The sequence below is a fragment of the Bufo gargarizans genome, chromosome 1, assembly GCF_014858855.1.
Source record: "Bufo gargarizans isolate SCDJY-AF-19 chromosome 1, ASM1485885v1, whole genome shotgun sequence".
In the NCBI taxonomy this organism is placed as follows: Eukaryota; Metazoa; Chordata; class Amphibia; order Anura; family Bufonidae; genus Bufo; species Bufo gargarizans.
In genome coordinates, this window is record NC_058080.1 from 57,616,950 (window position 1) to 57,640,185 (window position 23,236).

Here is a 23,236-nt window from a genome sequence, read left to right on the forward strand (position 1 = left end):
CGCTCTTATTCTCTTCTCTTTCTAGGACAGCTGCAGACTGTTGGAAAAACCTAAACGTCTAAGATTCCTAGGAAGAGTGAGAGCATGACGTCCTGGATAGAGCTAAATTCCATTCATGCCAGTTATGGGATTTCTGTGACATGCTCAGCATACAGTACATATGAGTGGTCTTCATAATGTGTGTATACAAGTCAAATCCCTTAGGCCCCACTGACACGGCTCTATCCATGCAATATCCAAGTTGTACTGAATTGCAGAGTTGGACCAGCTCACCAGAGTACCAGAGAATCCTTTGGTAGGCCCAAGCTCTGGCAATAATGGACCCTGATTTTTTTTAAAAAAGGTCCGATATACACAGAGGGTGAGCCCTCAGAATCATTGCTATGAAGCAATTGGTTTGTGCTACCCCTTGCCATGCATGCTGCACTGAAGCCATACACACATGCGGCCACTGGTTCAAGGCCCAGTAGAATCACTGAAGGGCCACCTGAGAGAATGGACCTTAGGTACTTGAATGGGAGCAGAGCCCCAGTACCCAAGCACAGCCACTATACAGTGAATGGAAGCTTCTGCTTTTGGCTCCGTCTACTGTAAAGTTTATGGCAGCCATCTGAAACAGCTGATCGGTGGAGGAGCTGGGTTTCAGACCCCCAGTGATCTGATATTAATAACCTATGGTGAGAATAGACCATCAATATCCAAGTACCAGACAACCTCTTTAAAACTGGTTAATTGCAACCACCACTAGTGAGTGCTTACCCCATACTGTCTTATTATTGAGTTTAATGGATAACAGTATGCAGCAAGCTCCCTCTAGTGGTGGTTCCAGGTAGCCAGCTTATTCTCTTCCTTCAAAGGCCTCATATGACATGGCTAATCCTACAAGGACCTCCTAATTCGAGACATCTTTTGTTAAGTCACATTATTCCGACAGCTCCACATGCAATGGGATAATATAGATATGGCTTAACACGGTTTTCCCTTCTTTGAAAGCAATGCAACTGTGAGGGGAAAAAATAGTAAATGATTTCCAACACATTACAAGTTAATTTCTAGAGAAGGTCAAACGATGAAGTATCCGATATATCCTCCTCAGCAGGTGTCGGAAGTTTGTAAAGCTGTGCTCCTGCGGGGGATGGGGAGCTGGAGCTTGACAGGGGCCAGATGTGGTAATTATTTGCAGCTGGGGGTTCCAGTAGATTCCAAAACACTTGAGGAAGCTGGCAGCATGAGGAAGGACAAAGGTCCCTCCTGCTTACTCGCCTCTTGTATTCAGTCACGAAATAATAGCTGGATTCATTCAATGGTTGGGTCATTTAATTGTGAGGTAGTTGTCAGCAGACGTTTACAAGGCCAAAGAATAGGAGGTAGAGAGCAAGAGCTGAGAGACATGGAGAGAACTCAGAGGAAGTAAGGGAGATGCTGAGCAGCGACTTTCCACCGAGATATGAGTGTGATTAATGAGCCTCTATTATGACTGGAGAAATTATTTCACCGACTTCCAGGACCATGATCCTCCAGCCTTTCTGAGTGAATTTTAATCCATTAGAGAGCTTACAAGCTACACGACCAAAACCTTATTGTAAAAGGTACAATAATGGAATGGAATGGACTGTACAGGATAAAAACCTCCTGTTCTCAAACTGACCATACGACCAAAAATGGGACAGATTGAGAAGTCTTGAGCACAGATCAAGGCAGGTGTTCAAGTCATCAAGTTGTCGTTTTGACTTATGTCACCCAGAAGAACAATCTTGACAGACCAACTATGAAAGTCAAATTTACCTAGGCATTTTGATGTACTTAGGCAATCTACCAGTAATTTCTAATCTAATGATGGACCAGCAAGGAACAATCCATCTTTGGACTGCAGGACTACCGTTCCTTTAGCCATCTTATTTCGGAAATACAGTTTTTATTGTTCAGATGATGCAGGTGTGTGAGGTGATGCTTCTATGCGAAAAGGTTTAATTTCTAAGCCAAACATGCACATTATCAATAAAAGCCCAGACCACAGAACAAGGCAGAAGACCAGGTCATCAAGTTGTCGTTCTGATTTATGTCATCCAGAAGGACAATCTTCACAGATCAACCATGAAAGTCACATTATTTAGAAAACTGAAATTTACCTAGACATTGTGATTTACTGAGCCCCTGTCAGAGAACAACCAATAGAGATCAACAGGCCAGTAGATTACCACCAACAAGCCCTCTCTGGACTGCAGGATCGCATTTCATTTAGTCATCATATTGGAAATACCTTTTTTGTTTTTTATATTATGCCATTGTGTTACAGTAGGTGATGTTTCTACTGGAAAAGGTGTAATTTCTATGACACAAATGCATATTATCAATAGCAGCCCAGACTACAGTACAAGGCAGAAGACCAGGTCATCAAGTTGCAATTTCGACTTATGTTATCCAGAAGGACAACCTTGACAGACCAACTGTGAAAGGCAAGCCATTTAGAAAACTGACATTTACCACTGTGATTTACTGAGGCCCTGTCAGAGAGTATGGTTATGCTTTAAGGAACATACCCAATATGGCAATATGATTACTTTGAAACCGATTCTGAAGGTGACAGACTCTCTTTAAAGGGGTTTTCCTATATTGAGGATGTATAGCATATCCTCAAAAAATGCCAACAATGCCTAGACTGAAAGATCAAGCTCCGATTTGTCAAGGTCACCCACCTATAAAGAGTGCAGGTGTCCCCTGACTTTTGTTTGTACCAATGCAAATTAGCCACCAGTTGCATTGACCTCAAATAAGAGATGGCCACACTTGTGGACGACTCTCTGTTAGAGTCTACTGATGTTATAGAAAGAAGGAAATGCTGCTCTCTACACTGCACTCTAATGCAAAAGGCAAGCACCAGACCCCATTTTTCTGATCCCTACCAGTCAGGCATATTCTCCATAGTGACGCTAGAACTTCTGATCATGTTGCCAGGACTAGCAATAACTATAGCATGTGGACCCCCCTTGTACAGATTCTATTATGGTACTTAATTGGTACTGAATGGGTTAATTCCAGGGTCTGAATTTTCTCAAATTTGGTGGTTGCAACAGGAGCATGACTGTGTACCAGTGATCTCATAGGCACATTACCTTCTGGCATCTACGGTCTAGAAATTGAACTTCCAGTCCATCAACAGTTTAAAAAAGTGTCTATAGAAATGGGGCATGGCTACCATTTTGGCACAAGATACATAAAGTACGGTACGATCTATGCCAAATTTATTGTGCACAATTTTGATAAATTTTGGGCAATTGTCACCATTTTTTCACATGAAGTAAAAATTTCAATAAATGTCTCCCAATGATTTTTAATCTTGACTATTTTTCTTTGGGGGGGAGACCTGTCATGGTAGCTGACATTTTATATGGGAAGAATAAGAGGATTCAGGTGCCAATGCAAATGTGCACCCCTTCTAGCTACCACAGCATATATCATTCATGAGGCATGTTGGGCCAAACCAATTACACATGAAAGTCCATGAGGTTCATTTTTCATCTTACGATGGCCATCTATTACATGGTGATTAGCCGCCAACAGTCCAAACAAATACTAGTGGGGCAGGAGACCACCGACATTAACTATACCCCAAACATGGGAGTCACGTACTAATGATGGTGTTTGGACAAGATATAGAACAATACACACATGGTTACCATACATTCTCACTTTTAGGCTCCATTTCATTGACATCAGAAGGAATATGTTTTGCTAAGAGACCCAGAACTTCTAAGGCGGTCTCCCTGCAATAATTCATTACATTCGACAGATGTTTATAATCACATCTCCTTGCATTGACAAATGGGCGGTAGAGCAAGGAAAGGCAGGTTTATCTGACAGACGTGTCATCCTTCTGGACCAGTCCATGGCCTTGAAGTCTGTTGTCTCCAGAGAGGTGACATTATACCTCCGGGGGCTGACCTCACAGGAGGTAATATTATTCCAGTACTGCTATGGGACCTGCCATTAATATCTGTCACTAGTGGTCAAGAAATCACACATGGGGATCCATATGATGGACCCTGTGGGGTTCTACTACCACGTATGCATTGAATATCATATACTGAATGTACATGTTTATTGACAGTCATACATTTTTTTGCTATGATGATATTTAAACGGAAACTGTCATCAGGTTCATGCTTCTCAAAAGACAGACAACATGGAACTTGATGTTACCTCATGACATACAGCATTTTAGAGTAAAACATAGCTCCTTTCGTGATTTAAAGGATATGTCCCACGAAAAATAGCTCCTTTCGTGATTTAAAGGATATGTCCCACGAAAAATAGTCTACAGTTTTCAAACCAGCACCTGGGTTTGAATACTTTGTAACTGCATGTGTAATGACCCAGAGTGCCATTACCACTCTTTGGCACCTTGCTACTGTCTTCAATATGCTAGCTTATGTCCCCAGAATGTATTTTGTGTCACCCCTGAATAATGTAACATAGTAACATAAGGCCGAAAAAAGACATTTGTCCATCCAGTTCGGCCTGTTTTCCTGCAAGTTGATTCAGAGGAAGGCAAAAAAAAAACGTGAGGTAGAAGCCAATTTTCCCCACTTTAGGGGAATAAAAAATTCCTTCCAATCAGGCAATCAGAATAACTCCCTGGATCAACGATCTCTCTCTAGTAGCTATAGCCTGTAATATTATTACGCTCCAGAAATACATCCAGGCCCCTCTTGAATTCCTTTAGTGAACTCACCATCACCACCTCCTCAGGCAGAGAGTTCCATAGTCTCACTGCTCTTACCGTAAAGAATCCTCTTCTATGTTTGTGTACAAACCTTCTTTCCTCCAGACACAGAGGATGTCCCCTCGTCACAGTCACCGTCCTGGGGATAAATAGATGATGGGATAGATCTCTGTACTGACCCCTGATATATTTATACATATTAATTAGATCTCCCCTCAGTTGTCTTTTTTCTAAAGTGAATAACCCTAATTTTGATACTCTTTCAGGGTACTGTAGTTGCCCCATTCCAGTTATTACTTTAGTTGCCCTCCTCTGAACCCTTTCCAGCTCTGCTATGTCTGCCTTGTTCACCGGAGCCCAGAACAGTACAAAGTACTCCATGTGTGGTCTGACTAGTGATATGTAAAGTGGTAGGACTATGTTCTTATCACGGGCATCTATGCCCCTTCTGATGCAACCCATTATCTTATTGGCCTTGGCAGCAGCTGCCCGACACTGGTTTTTGCAGCTTAGTTTGCTGTTTATTAAAATTCCTAGGTCCTTTTCCATGTCAGTGTTACCGAGTGTTTTACCATTTAGTATGTACGGGTGACCTGCATTATTCCTTCCCATGTGCATAACTTTACATTTGTCAATGTTAAACCTCATCTGCCACTTATCTGCCCAAGCCTCCAGTCTATCCAGATCCCTCTGTAGTAGTATATTGTCCTCTTCAGTGTAAATTACTTTACACACTTTAGGGTACTTTCACACTTGCTGCAGTGTGATCCGGTGCGCAGTTCTGTCGTCGGAACTGCCCCCCGGATCCGCCGATCTGCCGCTGACTGAAAGCATTTGTGAGACGGATCCGGATGCGGATCCGTCTCACAAATGCATTGCAAGGACGGATCCGTCTCTCCGCTTGTCATGCGGCCCGACGGATCCGTCTTGTACATTTTTTCACATTTTTACCGATCTGCGCATGCGCATGCCGGAACTACGGATCCGGAATTCCGGTATTCTGAATGCCGGATCCGGCGCTAATACATTCCTATGGGAAAAAATGCCGGATCCGGCATTCAGGCAAGTCTTCAGTTTTTTTCGCCGGAGAGAAAACCGTAGCATGCTACGGTTTTCTCTTTTGCCTTATCAGTCAAAACGACTGAACTGAAGATATCCTGATGCAAACTGAACGTATTACTCTCCATTCAGAATGCATGGGGATATGCCTGATCAGTTCTTTTCCGTATAGAGCCCCTGTGACGGAACTCTATGCCGGAAAAGAAAGACGCAAGTGTGAAAATACCCTTAGTGTCATCTGCGAAAATTGATACTTTACTATGCAAGCCTTCTACAAGATCATTAATAAATATATTGAAGAGAATAGGGCCCAATACTGACCCCTGAGGTACCCCACTAGTGACAGTGACCCAATCTGAGTGTGTATCGTTAATAACCACCCTCTGTTTTCTATCACTGAGCCAGTTACTTACCCACTTACAGACGTTTTCTCACATTTTATATACTAACCTTTTATGTGGTACAGTGTCAAATGCTTTGGAGAAGTCCAGATATACGACATCCATTGATTCGCCGCTGTCAAGTCTAGAACTTACCTCCTCATAGAAACTGATTAAATTAGTTTGGCATGACCGATCCCTCACGAAGCCATGCTGATATGGCGTTATTTGCTTATTTCCGTTGAGATGCTCTAAGATAGCATCTCTCAGAAAACCTTCAAACAGTTTACCCACGACAGATGTTAAACTTACCAGCCTATAGTTTCCAGGCTCTGTTTTTGGACCCTTTTTGAATATTGGCACCACATTTGCCATGCGCCAATCCTGTGGGACATTCCCTGTCAGTATAGAGTCCGCAAATATCAGAAATAAGGGTCTGGCTATGACATTACTTAATTCCCTTAAGATACGGGGGTGTATGCCATCTGGTCCTGGCGATTTGTCTATTTTAATCTTTTTAAGTCGCTGTTGTACTTCTTCCTGGGTCAGACAGGACACTTTTAATGGGGAATTTATTTTTACATTCTGCATGTCATCTGACAGTTTATTTTCCTCAGTGAATACATTGGAGAAAAAAATATTTAACAGCTTTGCTTTCTCCTCGTCGCTCTCTGCGACTCCCCCCTCATTACTCTTTAAAGGGCCGACACCTTCAGATTTATACTTTTTAACATTTATATAATTGAAGAACATTTTAGGGTTAGTTTTACTCTCTTTGGCAATTAATCTCTCGGTCTCTAGTTTGGCCGCTTTTATTTGTTTTTTCATATTCTATTTTTTTCCTTATAGTTTTTCAGTGCTTCCGTGCTACACTCCTGTTTTAGTGATTTATGTGCATATTTATTTCTTATAAAACAATGTTCAAGTGTAATGTGCCTGGTTCACCAGCAGATGGCGTCAATCTGTGCAGAGCTAGTTTCTCTTGAGAGAAAATGTTAATTTTAAAACGTAAATTTGTTTTCCCTTAGTCCTAACAGCAGCACAAGTGGGGGATTCCTCCCCTGTGAAGCCGGTCAGGACAGGCGGAATTTTTGTTGAAAGAAAATTACTGCCAAGTATCAATAATTAATTAATTAAACCCACCCCTATATTGGATTTCCCGCCCTAGCAGGAAGTGCTTTTTAGCAAGTAGAACTAATAACTGAGATGGGGTGGGAAATTTGTGTGCTGCTGTAAGGACTAAGGGAAAACAAATTTACATTAAAAATTAACGTTTCCCTGTCGTCTTAACCAGCAGCACAAGTGGGGACTTAGCAAGGAGTACTACACACAAATTGGGAGGGACCCCCTTACTCATTTTTTATTTTTATTTTTTCTAAGAGACAGCGGCACTTAGAATAGACTGTCCAAAAGCCACTCCCTCAGATCATCTAGAATCTAGACGATAATGTCTAATAAAGGTGCTCTGAGAGCTCCAGGAAGCGGCAGCACAGATCTGGTCTAGCGGAATCAGCTTCTTCTCGGCATAGGAAGTGGAGACTGCCCTGGTGGAATGGGCAGTTACAAAGGATGGAGGAGCCAAATCTTTTCAGATTTTCAGACCTTCTGAAGTCAACAGTTCTGTCCAGATAAATTCTTAGGACTCTAGAGATGTCCAAGGTATGTAACATTTCTTCTTCTGGAGATGATGGAGAAGGACAGAGATAAAGGTAAAGATATTGTCAGGTTGGTATTCCTGAAAGACGGGACTTTAGGTACAAAGGTCGGAAGGAATCTTAGCAGGACCTTGTCCTGAAGAAACAATATGTATGGCTCAGAGGCCGCCAGGGCCTGGAGTTCTCCAATCCTTTTTGCCGAGGTAATGGCCAACTAAAAGGTGACCTTTGGGGACAAAAACCTAAGGTCGACACTTTCCAAAGGTTCAAATGGGGAAGAACATAACCCCTTTAGAACAACAGATAAATCCCAGTCCGGGATTGGTCTCAGGATGCTAGGTTTAAGTCTCTCAGCTCCTTTAAGGAACCTCCTGATTAGGAGGTCTTGAGAAAGAGATCTGCCAAGACAGGAAGATAAAGCAGAGATATGGACTCTGAGTGTAGATGGGCTTAGACCCTTGTCCAGACCATCCTGAAGAAACTGCAAAATAGCTGAAAGAGGAGGATCTGAGGCCACTACCTCTTTATCAGCACACCATTGAAGGAAGACCTTATTTATCCTGGAATACTTCTTATTTGTAGACTCCGCTCTGGAGTGTGAAATTGTTCTCAAGACCTCCGCTGAAAACCCTCTAGCTTCTAGAAGGGACCTGTCAATCTCCAGGCTGTCAGACTGAGTCTCCTCAGATCTGGGCAGGGACCTGTGTCCTGATACACTAGGTCCTGCGTTAGGGGAAGTCTCCAATAAACACTGTGACTTATCTGCATGAGCTGGGTGAACCAAGACCTCTTTGGCCAGAATGGAATGATGGCAATCACTGGGGTCTGGTCTTGCTTGATTTTCATCAATAACCTTGGTATCATGGAAATTGGAGGGAATACGTAAGCCAGCCTGAACCTCCATGTTATGGACAGAGCATCTATCACTACAGGATTGTCCTCTTTGTAAAGGGAGCAGAACCTGTTCACATTGGCGTTTAGTCGAGTTGCCATCAAATCGATCTCTGGAGTCCCCCAGCGCTAGGTTATCCTGGTGAAGATGTCCTTGTTCAGCGACCACTCGCCTGGAACTGGAAGGCCTCGACTCAGGCGATCTGCTACTATGTTGAGATCTCCCCTGATATGAACCGCCGTTAGGTGGGATAGGTTGGTCTCTGCCCAGGAAAGAATTAAACTCACTTCCCTGAGGAGTAGTTGGGATCTTGTGCCTCCCTGTCTGTTGATGTAGGCGACCACAGTCGTATTGTCGGTACAAACTCTCACCGCCCTGTTGCAGATAAGAGGAGCAAAGTGATTGAGAGCTAGACGGACATCATATTGGATGAGAGAAGTTTCTCTTGAGGACTCCAAGTACCTTGTACTGGATTCTCCTCCAGATGGGCTCCCCAACCTAGAAGGGAGGCGTCCGTGGTCAACGTGATCCAACGAGGTTGAATCAAGAACCTCCACCACCTGAGTGAGGAACGGACTTCAGTGGACAGGGAGTGCGTCTTGCTCAAACCCCTGGGATTGCGATTCCAAACTGCTAACACTTCCTCTTGGAGGGAACGTAGATGCCACAAGGCCCAAGGAACTGCCTCTGCAGATGCAGACATGTGGCCTAAAATCTTCATAAGAGTTCTGATGGAAACTCACCTGGGTACCAGAAGGAACTCTGCTGCTCTTATTACACAATCTTTCCTTTCCGGAGAAAGAGAAAGAGTCATGTGATCGGAATTGATCACAAACCCCAGAAATCTCCTTATGGTGGAAGGAAGAATTTCTGACTCGTCCCAATTTATAAGCCAGCCTAGGCATTGTAGAGTTTGAAGAGCCAGCTGAAGATGAGATTGCAAGACGTCTAAAGTGGCGGCTTTTAACCACCTCAGCTCCCCTAGCTTAAACACCCTTAATGACCAGACCACTTTTTACAATTCTGCACTACACTACTTTCACCGTTTATTGCTCGGTCATGCAACTTACCACCCAAATGAATTTTACCTCCTTTTCTTCTCACTAATAGAGCTTTCATTTGGTGGTATTTCATTGCTGCTGACATTTTTACTTTTTTTGTTATTAATCGAAATTTACCGAAATTTTTGCAAAAAAATGACATTTTTCACTTTCAGTTGCAATTAAAAAAAAAAAAAACTAAATTTCTATATAAATTTTTCTCTAAATTTATTGTTCTACATGTCTGTTATAAAAAAAAAAAATTGTTTAGGGTAAAAGTTATAGCGTTTACAAACTATGGTACAAAAATGTGAATTTCCACTTTTTGAAGCAGCTCTGACTTTCTGAGCACCTGTCATGTTTCCTGAGTTTCTACAATGCCCAGACAGTAGAAAACCCCCACAAATGACCCCATTTCGGAAAGTAGACACCCTAAGGTATTCGCTGATGGGCATAGTGAGTTCATAGAACTTTTAATTTTTTGTCACAAGTTAGCGGAAAATGATGATTTTTTTTTTTCCTTACAAAGTCTCATATTCCACTAACTTGTGACAAAAAATAAAAACTTCCATTAACTCACTATGTCAAATGACAACTTTGTATAAAAAAATGGGAAAAATTGTCTTTTAGAGAGATATTTCTCTCACCCAGCATGGGTATATGTAAAAAGACACCCCAAAACACATTGCCCAACTTCTCCTGAGTACAGCGATACCACATGTGTGACACTAAAATAAAAAATTCTAGGTACTCGCCATGCCCCTCACCCTCACCCTCACCTTGGGGTGTCTTCTTTCCAAAATGGGGTCACTTGTGGGGTAGTTATACTGCCCTGGCATTTTAGGGACCCTAATGCGTGAGAAGTAGTTTAAAATCCAAATGTGTTAACCCTAAATGCCCTGTGAAATCCTAAAGGTGCTCTTTAGAATGTGGGCCCCTTTGCCCACCTAGGCTGCAAAAAAGTGTCACACATGTGGTATCGCCGTACTCGGAAGAAGTAGGGCAATGTGTTTTGGGGTGTATTTGTACATATACCCATGCTGGGTGAGAGAAATATCTCTCTAAAAGTCAACTTTTCCCATTTTTTTATTCAAAGTTGTCATTATAGAGAGATATTTCTCTCACCCAGCATAGGTATATGTAAAAAGACACCCCAAAACACATTGCCCAACTTCTCCTGAGTACGGCGATACCACATGTGTGACACTTTTTTGCAGCCTAGATGCGCAAAGGGGCCCAAATTCCTTTTAGGAGGGCATTTTTAGACATTTGGATGCCAGACTTCTTCTCACGCTTTAGGGTCCCTAAAATGCCTGGGCAGTATAAATACCCCACATGTGACCCCATTTTGGAAAGAAGACACCCCAAGGTATTCAATGAGGGGCATGGCGAGTTCATAGAAGTATTTTTTTTTTTTCCCAAGTTAGCAGAAATTAATATTTTTTTGTTTTTTCTTACAAAGTCTCCCTTTCCGCTAACTTGGGACAAAAAGTTCAATCTTTCATGGACTCAATATGCCCCTCAGCGAATACCTTGGGGTGTCTTCTTTCCGAAATGGGGTCACATGTGGGGTATTTATACTGCCCTGGAATGTTAGGGGCCCTAAAGCGTGAGAAGAAATCTGGAATATAAATGTCTAAAAAATTTTACGCATTTGGATTCCGTGAGGGGTATGGTGAGTTCATGTGAGATTTTATTTTTTGTCACAAGTTAGTGGAATATGAGACTTTGTAAGAAAAAAATAAAATAAAATCAATTTCCGCTAACTTTTGCCCAAAAAAATTCTGAATGGAGCCTTACAGGGGGGTGATCAATGACAGGGGAGTGATCAGGGAGTCTATATGGGGTGATCACCCCCCTGTCATTGATCACCCCCCTGTAAGGCTCCATTCAGACGTCCGTATGTGTTTTGCGGATCCGATCCATGGATCCGTGGATCCGTAAAACACATACGGACGTCTGAATGGAGCCTTACAGGGGGGGTGATCAATGACAGGGGGGTGATCAATGACAGGGGGTGATCAGGGAGTCTATATGGGGTGATCACCCCCCTGTCATTGATCACCCCCCTGTAAGGCTCCATTCAGACATCCGTATGTGTTTTGCAGATCCGATCCATGGATCCGTGGATCCGTGGATCCGTAAAACACATACGGACGTCTGAATGGAGCCTTACGGGGGGGGTGATCAATGACAGGGGGGTGATCAGGGAGTCTATATGGGGTGATCACCCCCCTGTAAGGCTCCATTCAGACGTCCGTATGTGTTTTGCGCATCCGTGGATCCGCAAAACACGGACACCGCGGATCCGCAAAACACATACGGGCATCTGAATGGAGCCTTCCAGGGGGGTAATCAATGACAGGGGGGTGATCAGGGAGTCTATATGGGGTGATCAGGGGGTTAATAAGGGGTTAATAAGTGACAGAGGGGGGGGGGTGTAGTGTAGTGGTGTTTGGTGCTACTTTACAGAGCTGCCTGTGTCCTCTGGTGGTCGATCCAAGCAAAAGGGACCACCAGAGGACCAGGTAGCAGGTATATTAGACGCTGTTATCAAAACAGCGTCTAATATACCTTTTAGGGGTTACAAAAATCGCATCTACAGCCTGCCAGCGAACGATTGCTGCTGGCAGGCTGTAGATCAGCTAGTTTATCTGCACTTCCTGTGAACGCGCGCGCCTGTGTGCGCGTGTTCACAGGAAATCTCGCGTCTCGCGAGATGACGCCCCGGCGCGTCCTGGAGGAATAACAGGGCCGCCGCAAAGACGCAATCCTGCGTGCGGCGGTCCTGTACTGGTTAAAAGCCAGTCGTCTAAGTATGGGACGATCTCTAGATCCTGAAGCCTGAGCTGGGCGACAACAGGAGCCACAACCTTGGTAAAGGTGTGGGGGGCGGAAGAGATGCCAAAAGGCAGCACAGCAAACTGGTAGTGCTTCACCACACCTTTTATTGATACAGCAACTCTCAGATATTTCTTGTGCGCTGGGTAGATGGGAACATGAAGGTACGCGTCCTTCAGATCTATGGTGACCATAAGGTCTCCGGGATTCAGGATATTGATCACTGAGTGTATGGTCTCCATCTGGAAGCGCTTTTGCTTGATAAAGCGATTTAGATAGCGTAGGTCGATAATCATCCTCCATTCGCCCGACGGCTTTGGGACAAGAAAAACCGGGGAATAGACCCCTCGACCCTGTTCGTGAGGGGGGACCTCCTCTAGAGCTCTCTTTTGGACGTACTGGAGAATAGAGTCTTCCAAGACTCGCTGCTTGTCGTGGGCAAGGGGTTTTGTCAGGATAAACTTCTCCTGAGGCAGGGAAATAAACTCTATTTTGTAACCGGATGTCACTACATCCAAAACCCAGGGATCCGGAATTTCTTGAAGCCCAAAATTCCTGAACAAACTTAAGCGTGCTCTGACTGGAGGAGGATTGATGGATAGTGCCACGTGCAGCGGAACTGGAGGGGGTGAGGGAGGGTGACTTGTAGAAGGCTGATGAGAGTCATAGGTCAGCCTTGCGGTCTTGACCGCAACCTCTACCGCGTCTGCGGTTCTCAGGGCCTCTCTGGGATCTGGACGAGCTCTGATATCCCCCTCCCCTAGCTCTTCCTCGGCCTCGAAAGGTCTGTTGTGGAAGGGACCTCCCCTTCTTGTCAGCCAAGCTCTCCATCAAGCGATCAAGCTCTGACCCAAATAATCTTCCCGGCTCATACGGGAGACCACACAGATTAAACTTTGAGGTGTTGTCTGCCACCCACGGTCTGAGCCAAAGAGGGCGTCTACTGGCTGAAGAAAGAGCCATAGTCTTGGCTGCTAACTTGGGGTGCAGCGTCACATAAGAAATCAACACCAAGGAGGAGGGTCTTAAATTTGTCCAGGATATCATTTCTGGCCTCCCCCGATTCTAAATTGGATTGAATACGAAGGACGCAAGCGCGTATAAATTCACTACCTCGCTTGAAGCTATGGAAACTGATGCTGAGGCAGCTGCGGCAGCATAATTGCGCCTAAGGGTGCATTCCGCTCGTCTGTCCAGGGGGTCCTGGAGATTACTGCCATCATCGGATGGAACAAGGGTCCTCTTAGAAAGTTTAGATATCGCCATATCGACTTTCGGAGGTGATATCCACGGCTCAGATTCCTTTTCCTGCTTTATATTACAAGAACATTGCCTGAATGGGGCCTCCGGACATTTGTCAGCCGGCAGATATTGAGAGGAGAAAAGGGATCGGGCATGTTGAATTCCATGGGACCTAAGCCGCTGCCTGAGACAGTCTATCCTGAGACAACAAGTCATGCAATGTCTACGAGGAAGTTAGATGAGGAATCTATAATGCGGCCATCCAGGAAAAGTGATTATTACCCTGATGTGATGATGATGATGATGGTGGTGCTGATGTTCCCCGTACAGTTCATGTGTACACTGGCGCTGTGTTGCAGCTGCTGCCCAGTATGTGAGTCTGTCAGTATGCTCCCCGTATACATATTTTATTGTTAAGCACATTCACTGTCAGGATTATGATTTCTGGCTCCTGTGGGACGGCAGAGGCTTCCGCCATGTCTGGCACCTGTACGCCAGATGTTCCAGCAGATGGAACGGGAGAAATCACAAACTTAACTCAGCCGTGTATTCACATTTACCTCTCCGCAAATCAGAGATAATATGGATTTATTCCAGCTACGTCCATCCTTCGGGGAGGCTTAAGCTGCCTTACAAGTCGCGGACACATTATCTCAGCTCATGATAGATGGTAATGGCTGCAGAAGGGATCCCATATTTAAGTGATGGAATCCTCCTTTTTTTTTTTTACTAATTTAGAGACTTTGCGCTCACTTTAAGGTTTGAAGAGAATAGTAAAATGTACAAGGAGATGATATGTAATATGTGTCCGTGAAATTCAGTGTGTCACCATGAAATGCATGGATGTCAGCAGTCCTGCAGAACAGCCTCACTCAAGGGTGTACGCATTAGGGCAATGTAGCATTGGACGAGCCCTACCAAACACCGTGCTGACGCACAGGCAGTGGATCGAAATTGTCTATCAGATGTCTAACTTGAAGCTTCTGGCACCCAATTACCATGTGCCATTTATAATACTGTATTCTTATGTGACCCCTGGGACCCCTAGGCACCATTGCATGGGTGCAACTTTTACTTATTTTTCCTTAGACCTTTGATATGTATCGTATTTTTCTCCCTATAAGACGCACCGGCCCATAAGACGCACCTAGGTTTTTGAGGAGGAAAATAAGAAAAAAAAATTTTTTTAACAAAAAGGTGTGGTTTTGGTGGGTTTGAACTAATGGCTGTCTGTGCATGACACTATTATGGGGGATCTGTGGATGATGCACTGTTATGGGGTGGGTGATTTGTGGTTGGCACTGTTATGTGGGGGATCTGTGGATGGCACTGTTATGTGGGGATCTGTGGATGGCACTGTTATGGGGGGGAGCTGTGGATGGCATTATGATAGGGGGGGTCTGTGGATGGCATTATGATGGTGGGGGGGATCTGTGAATGGCCTTATGATGGTGGGGGGATCTGTGGATGGCATTATGATGGTGGGGGGATCTGTGGATGGCATTATGATGGTGGGGGGATCTGTGGATGGCATTATGATGGGGGGGGATCTGTGGATGGCATTATGATGGGGGGATCTGTGGATGGCACTGTTATGGGGTAGTGGATCTGTGGATGACACTGCTATATGTGTAATCCACAGATCCCCCCATAACAGTCCCATCCACAGATCCCCTCATCATAATGCCATCCACAGATCCCCCCCCCCCCCCATCATAATGCCATTCACAGATCATTATCCCATCCACAGATCCCTAATGAGGGACTGTAGTAGGCGGGGAGAGCGGCGGGGCAGTGCAGGCACTGTACTCTGGCCCCGCCGCTCAGCATGTACTGTATTATACGTAGTGTTAATGTCACGGCTGAGGATGAGGAAAACCCTCAGCCGTGCGATGACAGGAGATGTTAATGGCTGCTCGGCCAGGACGACAGAATTAGGGAGCAGGTCACCTCCTAACGCATCCCTAATCCGATCCTAACTCCTAGCTGCATGAGCCGACCTTGAAGGTAGGAGGGCCCATGCTCAGGAACCTCGGATCCCTACTCACCTTGCGCCGGTCCCTGAACTAGGAGTAGGGTAAGACGACCTGTTCCTTCTGGAAACGGAGGAACAGGAGTCTCACTGGCCAAGCTGCAGGGAAAAAGGGGAACACAAACAGTCCTATGGATATGGCAGGTGAACTGCACTAGTTCCAGCCACCTGCCACAGCCTTGCTAACTGGATCCCTGTACTGGCAAGCTGACGTCCACACAAAACAAAATGAACTCAGCACACACACATCCACACACAGGAACCCAGATCCATAGCTGCACCAAATAACAAAGGAAAACATCAACTGAACATCATATAAACTTATGACCACAAGGGTGGCCCCCACTGGCAGGTGAAATAAGACAGGAGGCTACTCCAGCTAGCCATGGCTGAAGTATAGCCATGACTGGAGATATACACAGAGTCTTTATAGGCCCAAGTAGTCACACCCACACAGAAACACCCAGTGTTCACACACACAGAAGGGAATTAACCCTTCCAACACCAGGAAGTGTAGTGAGACTACATAAAGGGAAAGGGTTACCGTTGACAACGACATGTGTGGCAACCGTGTCCTGGGAGCCGGCCAAAAGGCCGAGACACTGCCACCATATGTACTAACACCAAACGTTGCCACGGGCAGCCACAGATAAACGGAAAATGTCAGAGTGCACACCAAACATAAAACAGAGTGCACACCAGACATTCAGAGTGCATACATACACACACACCACTCAGGTGTAACCGCATGCATTTATAAAGTAGGCGGAGCAGGCACGTGACCTTCGTGCGTTACGGCCGCCTGCAGCCTGACCTGCCTGCTAGCTGCTAGTGCTTACTACAGGAGCGTGACATGTGTACCGGTAAGTGCGGTACACATGGGGAGCAAGTGGAGCGCAGTTTAGATCTGATGATTAACACTACGTACAATACAGTACATACTGATCGGCGGGGCCAGAGTACAGTGCCTGTACTACAGTCCCTCCTCCCTCCTCACTAAAACATCGCAGTCTGCGATGTAAATTGCCAGTATTTGCCCCATAAGACGCAGGGGCACTTTCCCCCCACTTTTGGGGGGGGGAAGTGCGTCTTATGGGGCGAAAAATACGGTATGTATCCAGCAACCCCCTGAGAAGCTAGTGTAGAGGATAGGAGTGGCAGTGGCCCTGTTGAAGTCCTATGTTACGGTGTACTCCCTCAGGCCATCGCTTCCTGGGGATTGGTGCATTGGAAATTTAGAACCGAGGAATGAGGCCAGAATCAAACGTAACAGTCTTTTTCACTAAATGCAAAGTATAACTTTAAATATATACAATAGCAGCAGGCTTTAAATGCAATTTTCTCTTGCACCAGTAAGTATATGGAGGCAGCTTGGTTGCTGGCATTCCAGCACTTAGGTGATACTGGCCTGGTAGTAGTCTGGTGCTGGGTGTCTTGGCTGTAATCCCTCACCTTGCAGCAGTGTCTTCGGTACTGCTGGTAGCAGTTCACTGTGCTGTCCAGAGTCTCTAGACTTTACTTGAGGAAAGTTGGAGTGGTTCTCTTTGGGGAAACTGTATCAGGAGCAGGAGCTCAGCAATGTCCTTCCTCTCCCTTCTGTCTCTGGAAGGGAACTCCCCCTTTCCTGGCAGGAAGCAGGACCAGCCCACTACTGCCACGAGGGGAGGAACAGCTCTGTTCCTTGCCAATCTTTGCCATCTATTCCTTTCTGGGAACCATGTCCAGGAGCAAACAAGAAAATACATAACAATGCAAACTATAGTTTGATTCTGGTCTGGGGTACTACATGTACAGCACACAAAAACCCAACAAAAGCCATAATTCAGTCTGTTCAACCTCATATTGGTCCATGCAGCTATCATTATCATGTTTCCCTCTGCATATACAGGACCCCTGACTGTATCGTAGAGCAGCTGACAGTCACGCTAGATTAGCCCTGGTCTCCTTCCAAATATAGGACTTCAGCACCTGCACAGTTATTAAAGTCCCTGAGCCAATAACTTATAAAAATAGTTAATTTATCTTTGAATGCACTCAGCCTTTATATTACTAGTGTAGCAGGAAACTATTCACGATGATATTTTCCAGGATCCTTCCTTCTAGTCATAAGTGTTCAACTTGAGAAACATATGTAGTGCCCTGACGCAAGGGGTACTTTGAAGTCTGGACATTTGCCCCTGTTTCTCCTATGCAAAGTCATCAACTCCCCACTTTATTTTACTTTAAAGCGTTAACTTGCATCGACATACCATTTAATACTGTTGAATTGCATTTTATATTTTTGTTGTCTGCTGAGGCATGACATCCCACTCCTCTTGAAGGGCGGCCCTCAGGTCATTGAGGTTTTGCGGTACAAAGTTATGACCCTCTACACGGCGACTCAGCTGATCCAATAGGTTTTCAATGGTATTCAGGTCTGGAGAAAGCGCAGGCCACTCCGTTTGAGGCACCCCGGTCTCCAGCAGCCGTTCCCTAATGATGCGACCTCAATGAGCTGGTGAATTTTTGTCCATGAAGATGAAATTAGGCCTGTGTTGTTCCTGCAGAGGCAAAATGACTGGATTAATGATGTTATTCATGTAGTAAGGGCTTGTCACTGTACTATTCACAAAGTGTAGAGCAGTTCTGTATTGAACTAGACACACCTACCCACACTGTAACACCACCACCAAAGGCTCATCTGGTGACAACAGTGGCTGATGCATAGCACTTTCCTTGACATCCCCTACATCGTTGGCAGCCATCATTTCTGCTTAGCGTGAATCGACTTTAATCAGTGAAAAACACTAAGGCCCACTGGTCCCTCAACCAGCATAGATGCTCCCTGGACCATGCAAGACGATGATGCCTGTGCCTGGTGGAGTGGTCAGGTGCTCTTGCAGGTCGTCTAGCACGCAGACCACACTGATATAAACGGTTTTGAAAGGTCTGACCTGACAATTGGGTGCCTCTCACCTCCTTTAAATGTGCCTGGAGTTGTGTTGGCATTCATCATCCGGTTCACCTGTAAAGGTTAGAGTTTATTTTAGGTTCATCCTAAAATTTCACCCACAAGCCAAATATCCCTATCCTTTTGTGATTAGCATATAGCCTGTTCTTTTGTACTGATTTTGCACAGCACTGTGCTGTGCAAAATCAGTACAAAAGAACAGGCTATATGCTAGAAAGGGTTAATAAATACTGAGAGACTTTTGGGACTTTCTAGCTAATTGTGAGAAGCTAGTAATTTTCCACAGCTACCATAAGGTTTAAAGAGCATGTTTTGGAGGGAAAAAGCCAGACATGTTTACCACTAAAACCAGACAGACTAAACTTTTGGATGTCTGGTTTAGCTATATAGTTATGTCTTGACAAACTGCTGTGTCAATGCCATTGAGTATTATTTAATCTCTAATGCAAGTCTATAAGGGACCAGAATTGTAACATTGTATTTATTTGGGCTGAGTTTCTCCACTCCACTCCTCCCACTAGAAGGTTCTAGTTCAGCAAGAAACTGTATATAAGGAAAGCAGTCACGGCCCCTAGTTGTCTGCAGTTAGGGATCAGTGCTTAGACAAAGTGATTTTGCCAGACTGCATGAGTGATCAGAAGAAGACGCTGAGATGGTGATGCAGAGCCACAGACCATGGGTCATTAGCCTTTTGACCAAGGAGCCAGCCACACTACTGAGCAATAGACCATGGGCCTCAAGCCTTTGTCAGGGTTCTAGCCTTTTGAGAGAGAGAGAGAGAGAGAGGGGGGATAACTAGCTCAGGCCTTTTTCTCAGTATCAAGCCCTTCTTCTGCATGGGATGAGAATGAAGAAACCTGTCCAGTGCCTTGCCTGTATTGTTTTGCACCTAAATTACTCCAGTAATAAAGCACACTGGTTTACTGCAGACCCTGACCCTCTGGACTTATTTACCATTGGGGTGCCCCACGCCTTACCATCCCTTCCAGAGAGCAGCAACACGTAGCGACTCCTAGATAGTGTCTGGGGGACCCATGGTAGCATTGAGGCCACCTCGAACCCAGCCACTGCACATATATGTATACACATACAACCGTGTTTGTGGTGACACCTGTTAAAGAAATTTGGTGCCCGTTGACATGGGTAGGATAAGCTCTTCTGGCATCCAAGGTTGAACCCTCCTCCCTATGGTTAACCACAGTGCCTCAGAAGCTTGTAATAGGTCTCCCACACATAGTCTGCCTGCCTTGTGCTGCCTTTTTTTTTTAAGCCTTTTTTTTTTTAGGTGTTTCTTAAAGGAAGTCTGTCACCTACATAACATGTTTTAAACTAATTATATAGCTCTGTGGGTGCAAATACATTACACTGATGGTACCTTTAGTTTTTCAGAGTCTCTAAAACACCAAAAAAGAAGTTTTAAAGATATGCAAATTACCTATCGCAAGTGCCCAGGACCAGCGAGTGTGCTGCAAATGCCCAGTGCTCCCCACCTTACTTGCGCCTCACTCCTCCCCGGTTAAGTAACCAGTAACCAGCACATGCGCACTGCATATCAGTATGCCTCTGCTCACAGGATTATGAATGGAGATAAGAATGACACCACAAAGATACAGGGCTGGCTGGACACCGTCCGATCTGAAAAGGGATATGCACATGCAAGAGGAGACACGCACACTCGTGCTTGACGTGCGCATGGCCAGTCAAGCGCTAACGTCATGTGGATGACTTGGAGATCCATAGCGCAGGCGCAACATAGGAATCAGAGTGCTCCTGCACGAGAACAGGACGGGAGTCCAAGACGCAGCAGGATGACGTGGCCACGGAGGTGGCAACTATAATGGCGCTGGAGACAGAGATAGGACGTGGCAGGGAAGACTATAATGCAGCAAGCCGCAACCCCCTCACAGAAAATCTACAACTGGAAAAAAACTAAAGAAAAACAATTCTGAAACCAACGCTATGAAAAATAAAATAAACATACCATCGGGAACAACAAGCTTCTGGGCTTTAGGTAATTATGACCATTAAAAATCACATAGCGACATGACAGGTTCCTTTAAGAGGTAATTTTCTACAGAAAATCAAACTGATTTATGTTATGATTTACACCTGTTTTGTTACAGCGGTGGCTGCGAGCCGCAACCATACAGAGACTGCTCCAGTAGGTACTGGCCTGGTGGCTCCCCTGCAGTAAAGTCCAGATCCCTGTACAGGGGTTAAAGGGTGAATACCAGGGAACTGCCAGTATAACACACTGAGGATTAGTCCAAAGTCAAATCTGTGGATTGACATAGTGGTTCCGCACCCACTGCCGTAACATTTCTTGTGGAAATTATAATGAATCTGTCGGGTGGTGGGAGACCAGGCCCATCCCTCTAAACCTTGCCTACTTTTTTTTCAAAAGTTGCAAAAACGGGACAAAATGTTACTTGTGCAAAAGATTTTGACTTTTTGCTCCAGAAAACTGGACAGCCTTCATGAATTTCCCCATTGAGACCTTTTGGTACCTTACTATGGAGCCATAGGCTCTCTATCGATGTACTATTCCCTAACCGTAATATGTCATTTGATAGGACATGTAGGGTCTTTTGGTGACATTCTGTATAACGTAGGTTTATGGAACCATAATATGATACTACATGTGTGAACAAATGTTCAGTGATCTGAATTTTTGAGGAACACGTATGTATGGGAACATTATTATTACTGCTATATAGATAATGGCCCTCAAGTCTTGAAGTATCTTTGTTCTCCTCAGATTTAATAAAATTGCTTTCAGGATCTTTGATCTTTCTTCCATCACTGAGCAGATTAATGCATTTGTAGAGTAATCTCATATGGTACGTTCTGTCGAGTGGTTTGGCCTAAGAGAGCAGACACGTTAATGAGGATGTATTATCAAACAGACGCCCTTCTTCAGGTCCACACTCTTCTTTGACTGACGTCTTTGTCAGGCTTCCTGTCTTCCAATTTTCCGTATTGTAGACTCACAAGGAACCGTTAAATATTTTAAAGGTAACTCGGTCTTTGCGGGAGCCCCTTTTGGTGGCCCTCTCTACAGACAATGCATGAAGTCATCAGTGCACGAAGATGTTAATGGAATATTTTCAGCATCACAAGTTCCGTAGAATGAATAATCCATATTGTTATAATGAACCTTGACAGAATAAAGCATCTGACAATTTTCTCATTTTCTTCACCGGGTTTGAAAGTTCAATAGAAGTTTAGCAAGTTGGATGTCAGCCAGTGCGGCCTTTGTATGGTGGGGGAGGGGAGCATTTAATATTAAGGAGATAGATCTTACTTGGGTGCGCAATCTTTTTTTTTATCTATCGCCTTTTTGGAAAGAGACAAAACAAAACTTTAATGGTTTATTGTAAGACTTCTATCTACAATCTCAGAATGGTGGCATTAATGAGGTAACGTATTATGGAGGGGATAAAGGGCTGGACGCTGAAATAAATAGTTTTTTTCAATCTCCTAGAGGAGAGCTATAGTATAATGGAGCCTGCTCTTTTAGGGGCACTGGGGCCCTGAGGAAAATAGGGGCCCCCTCTAGCCTCCAGAAGTGTTAAAGCAAGTACCCTGCTTTACCATTCTCCTACTCCTGCTCTGACTTTCATAGGTCTCTGATAGATTAAAAATTTAATCTCCATTGGTCAATCACAAAATTACTTCATTTCATTACCCTAAAAGGCATAGATGCTAGCATTAACTTATTCAATACCCTAGACCCCCAGAGATGCTAGTATTTACCACTTTACCACCCTTGTCTACCAGGGTTGTTAGCATTAACCCTTTAAGTACCCTAGATCACCAGGGATTTTAGCATAAAACCCCTTTGACCATCAATAACTCCCTTGATTCCCTCAGACCTCCAGGAATAGGCTACTAACCTCTTCAGTGCCCTAGACCACCATGGATGATAGTACTAACCTCTTCAGTGCCCTAGACCCCGGTGATGATAATACTAACTTCTTCAGTGCCCTAGACCACCAAAGATGATAGCACCCTTATCTTCCTTAGACCACCAGGGATTGTAGCATGAACCACTTTAATACAAGGATGCTATATTTGACTCCTTTGATTATCTTAGCACTACCCTTGTCTACCACGGTTATTTGCATTAACCCATTAAGTACACTAGACCATCATGGACTTTAGCATAAACCCCTTTAATACAATAGATTACCATTGTTACCATAGCTGTCTTGATTACTTTAGACCTCCAGTAATAGGCTACTAACTCTTCAGCGCCCTAGACTACCATGGATAATACTACCAACCTCTTCAGTACCCTAGACCTTAGTGATGATAATAATAACCTCTTCATTGACCTAGACGCTAGTGATAATAATGCTAACCTCTTCAGTGCCCTAGACCTCCACTGACGATAGTACTAACCTCTTCAGTGCCATAGAG

The 23,236-nt window shown here is 44.6% G+C and overlaps 1 protein-coding gene across 1 annotated transcript in view; it reads right to left on the reverse strand.

Annotated features, from left to right (window-relative positions):
• Positions 1-7,613: 7,613 nt before the first annotated feature.
• The window catches only part of LETM1 (leucine zipper and EF-hand containing transmembrane protein 1), a 132,683-nt gene continuing 117,060 nt past the window's right edge, over positions 7,614-23,236 (reverse strand). Inside the window, exons 15-16 of the mRNA XM_044275610.1 lie at positions 12,544-13,057; positions 7,614-7,840 (exon numbers count right to left, since the gene is read on the reverse strand). Of these exons, the coding sequence (XP_044131545.1) occupies positions 7,614-7,840; positions 12,544-13,057 (741 nt within the window). The remainder of the gene's footprint in view (positions 7,841-12,543; positions 13,058-23,236) is intronic.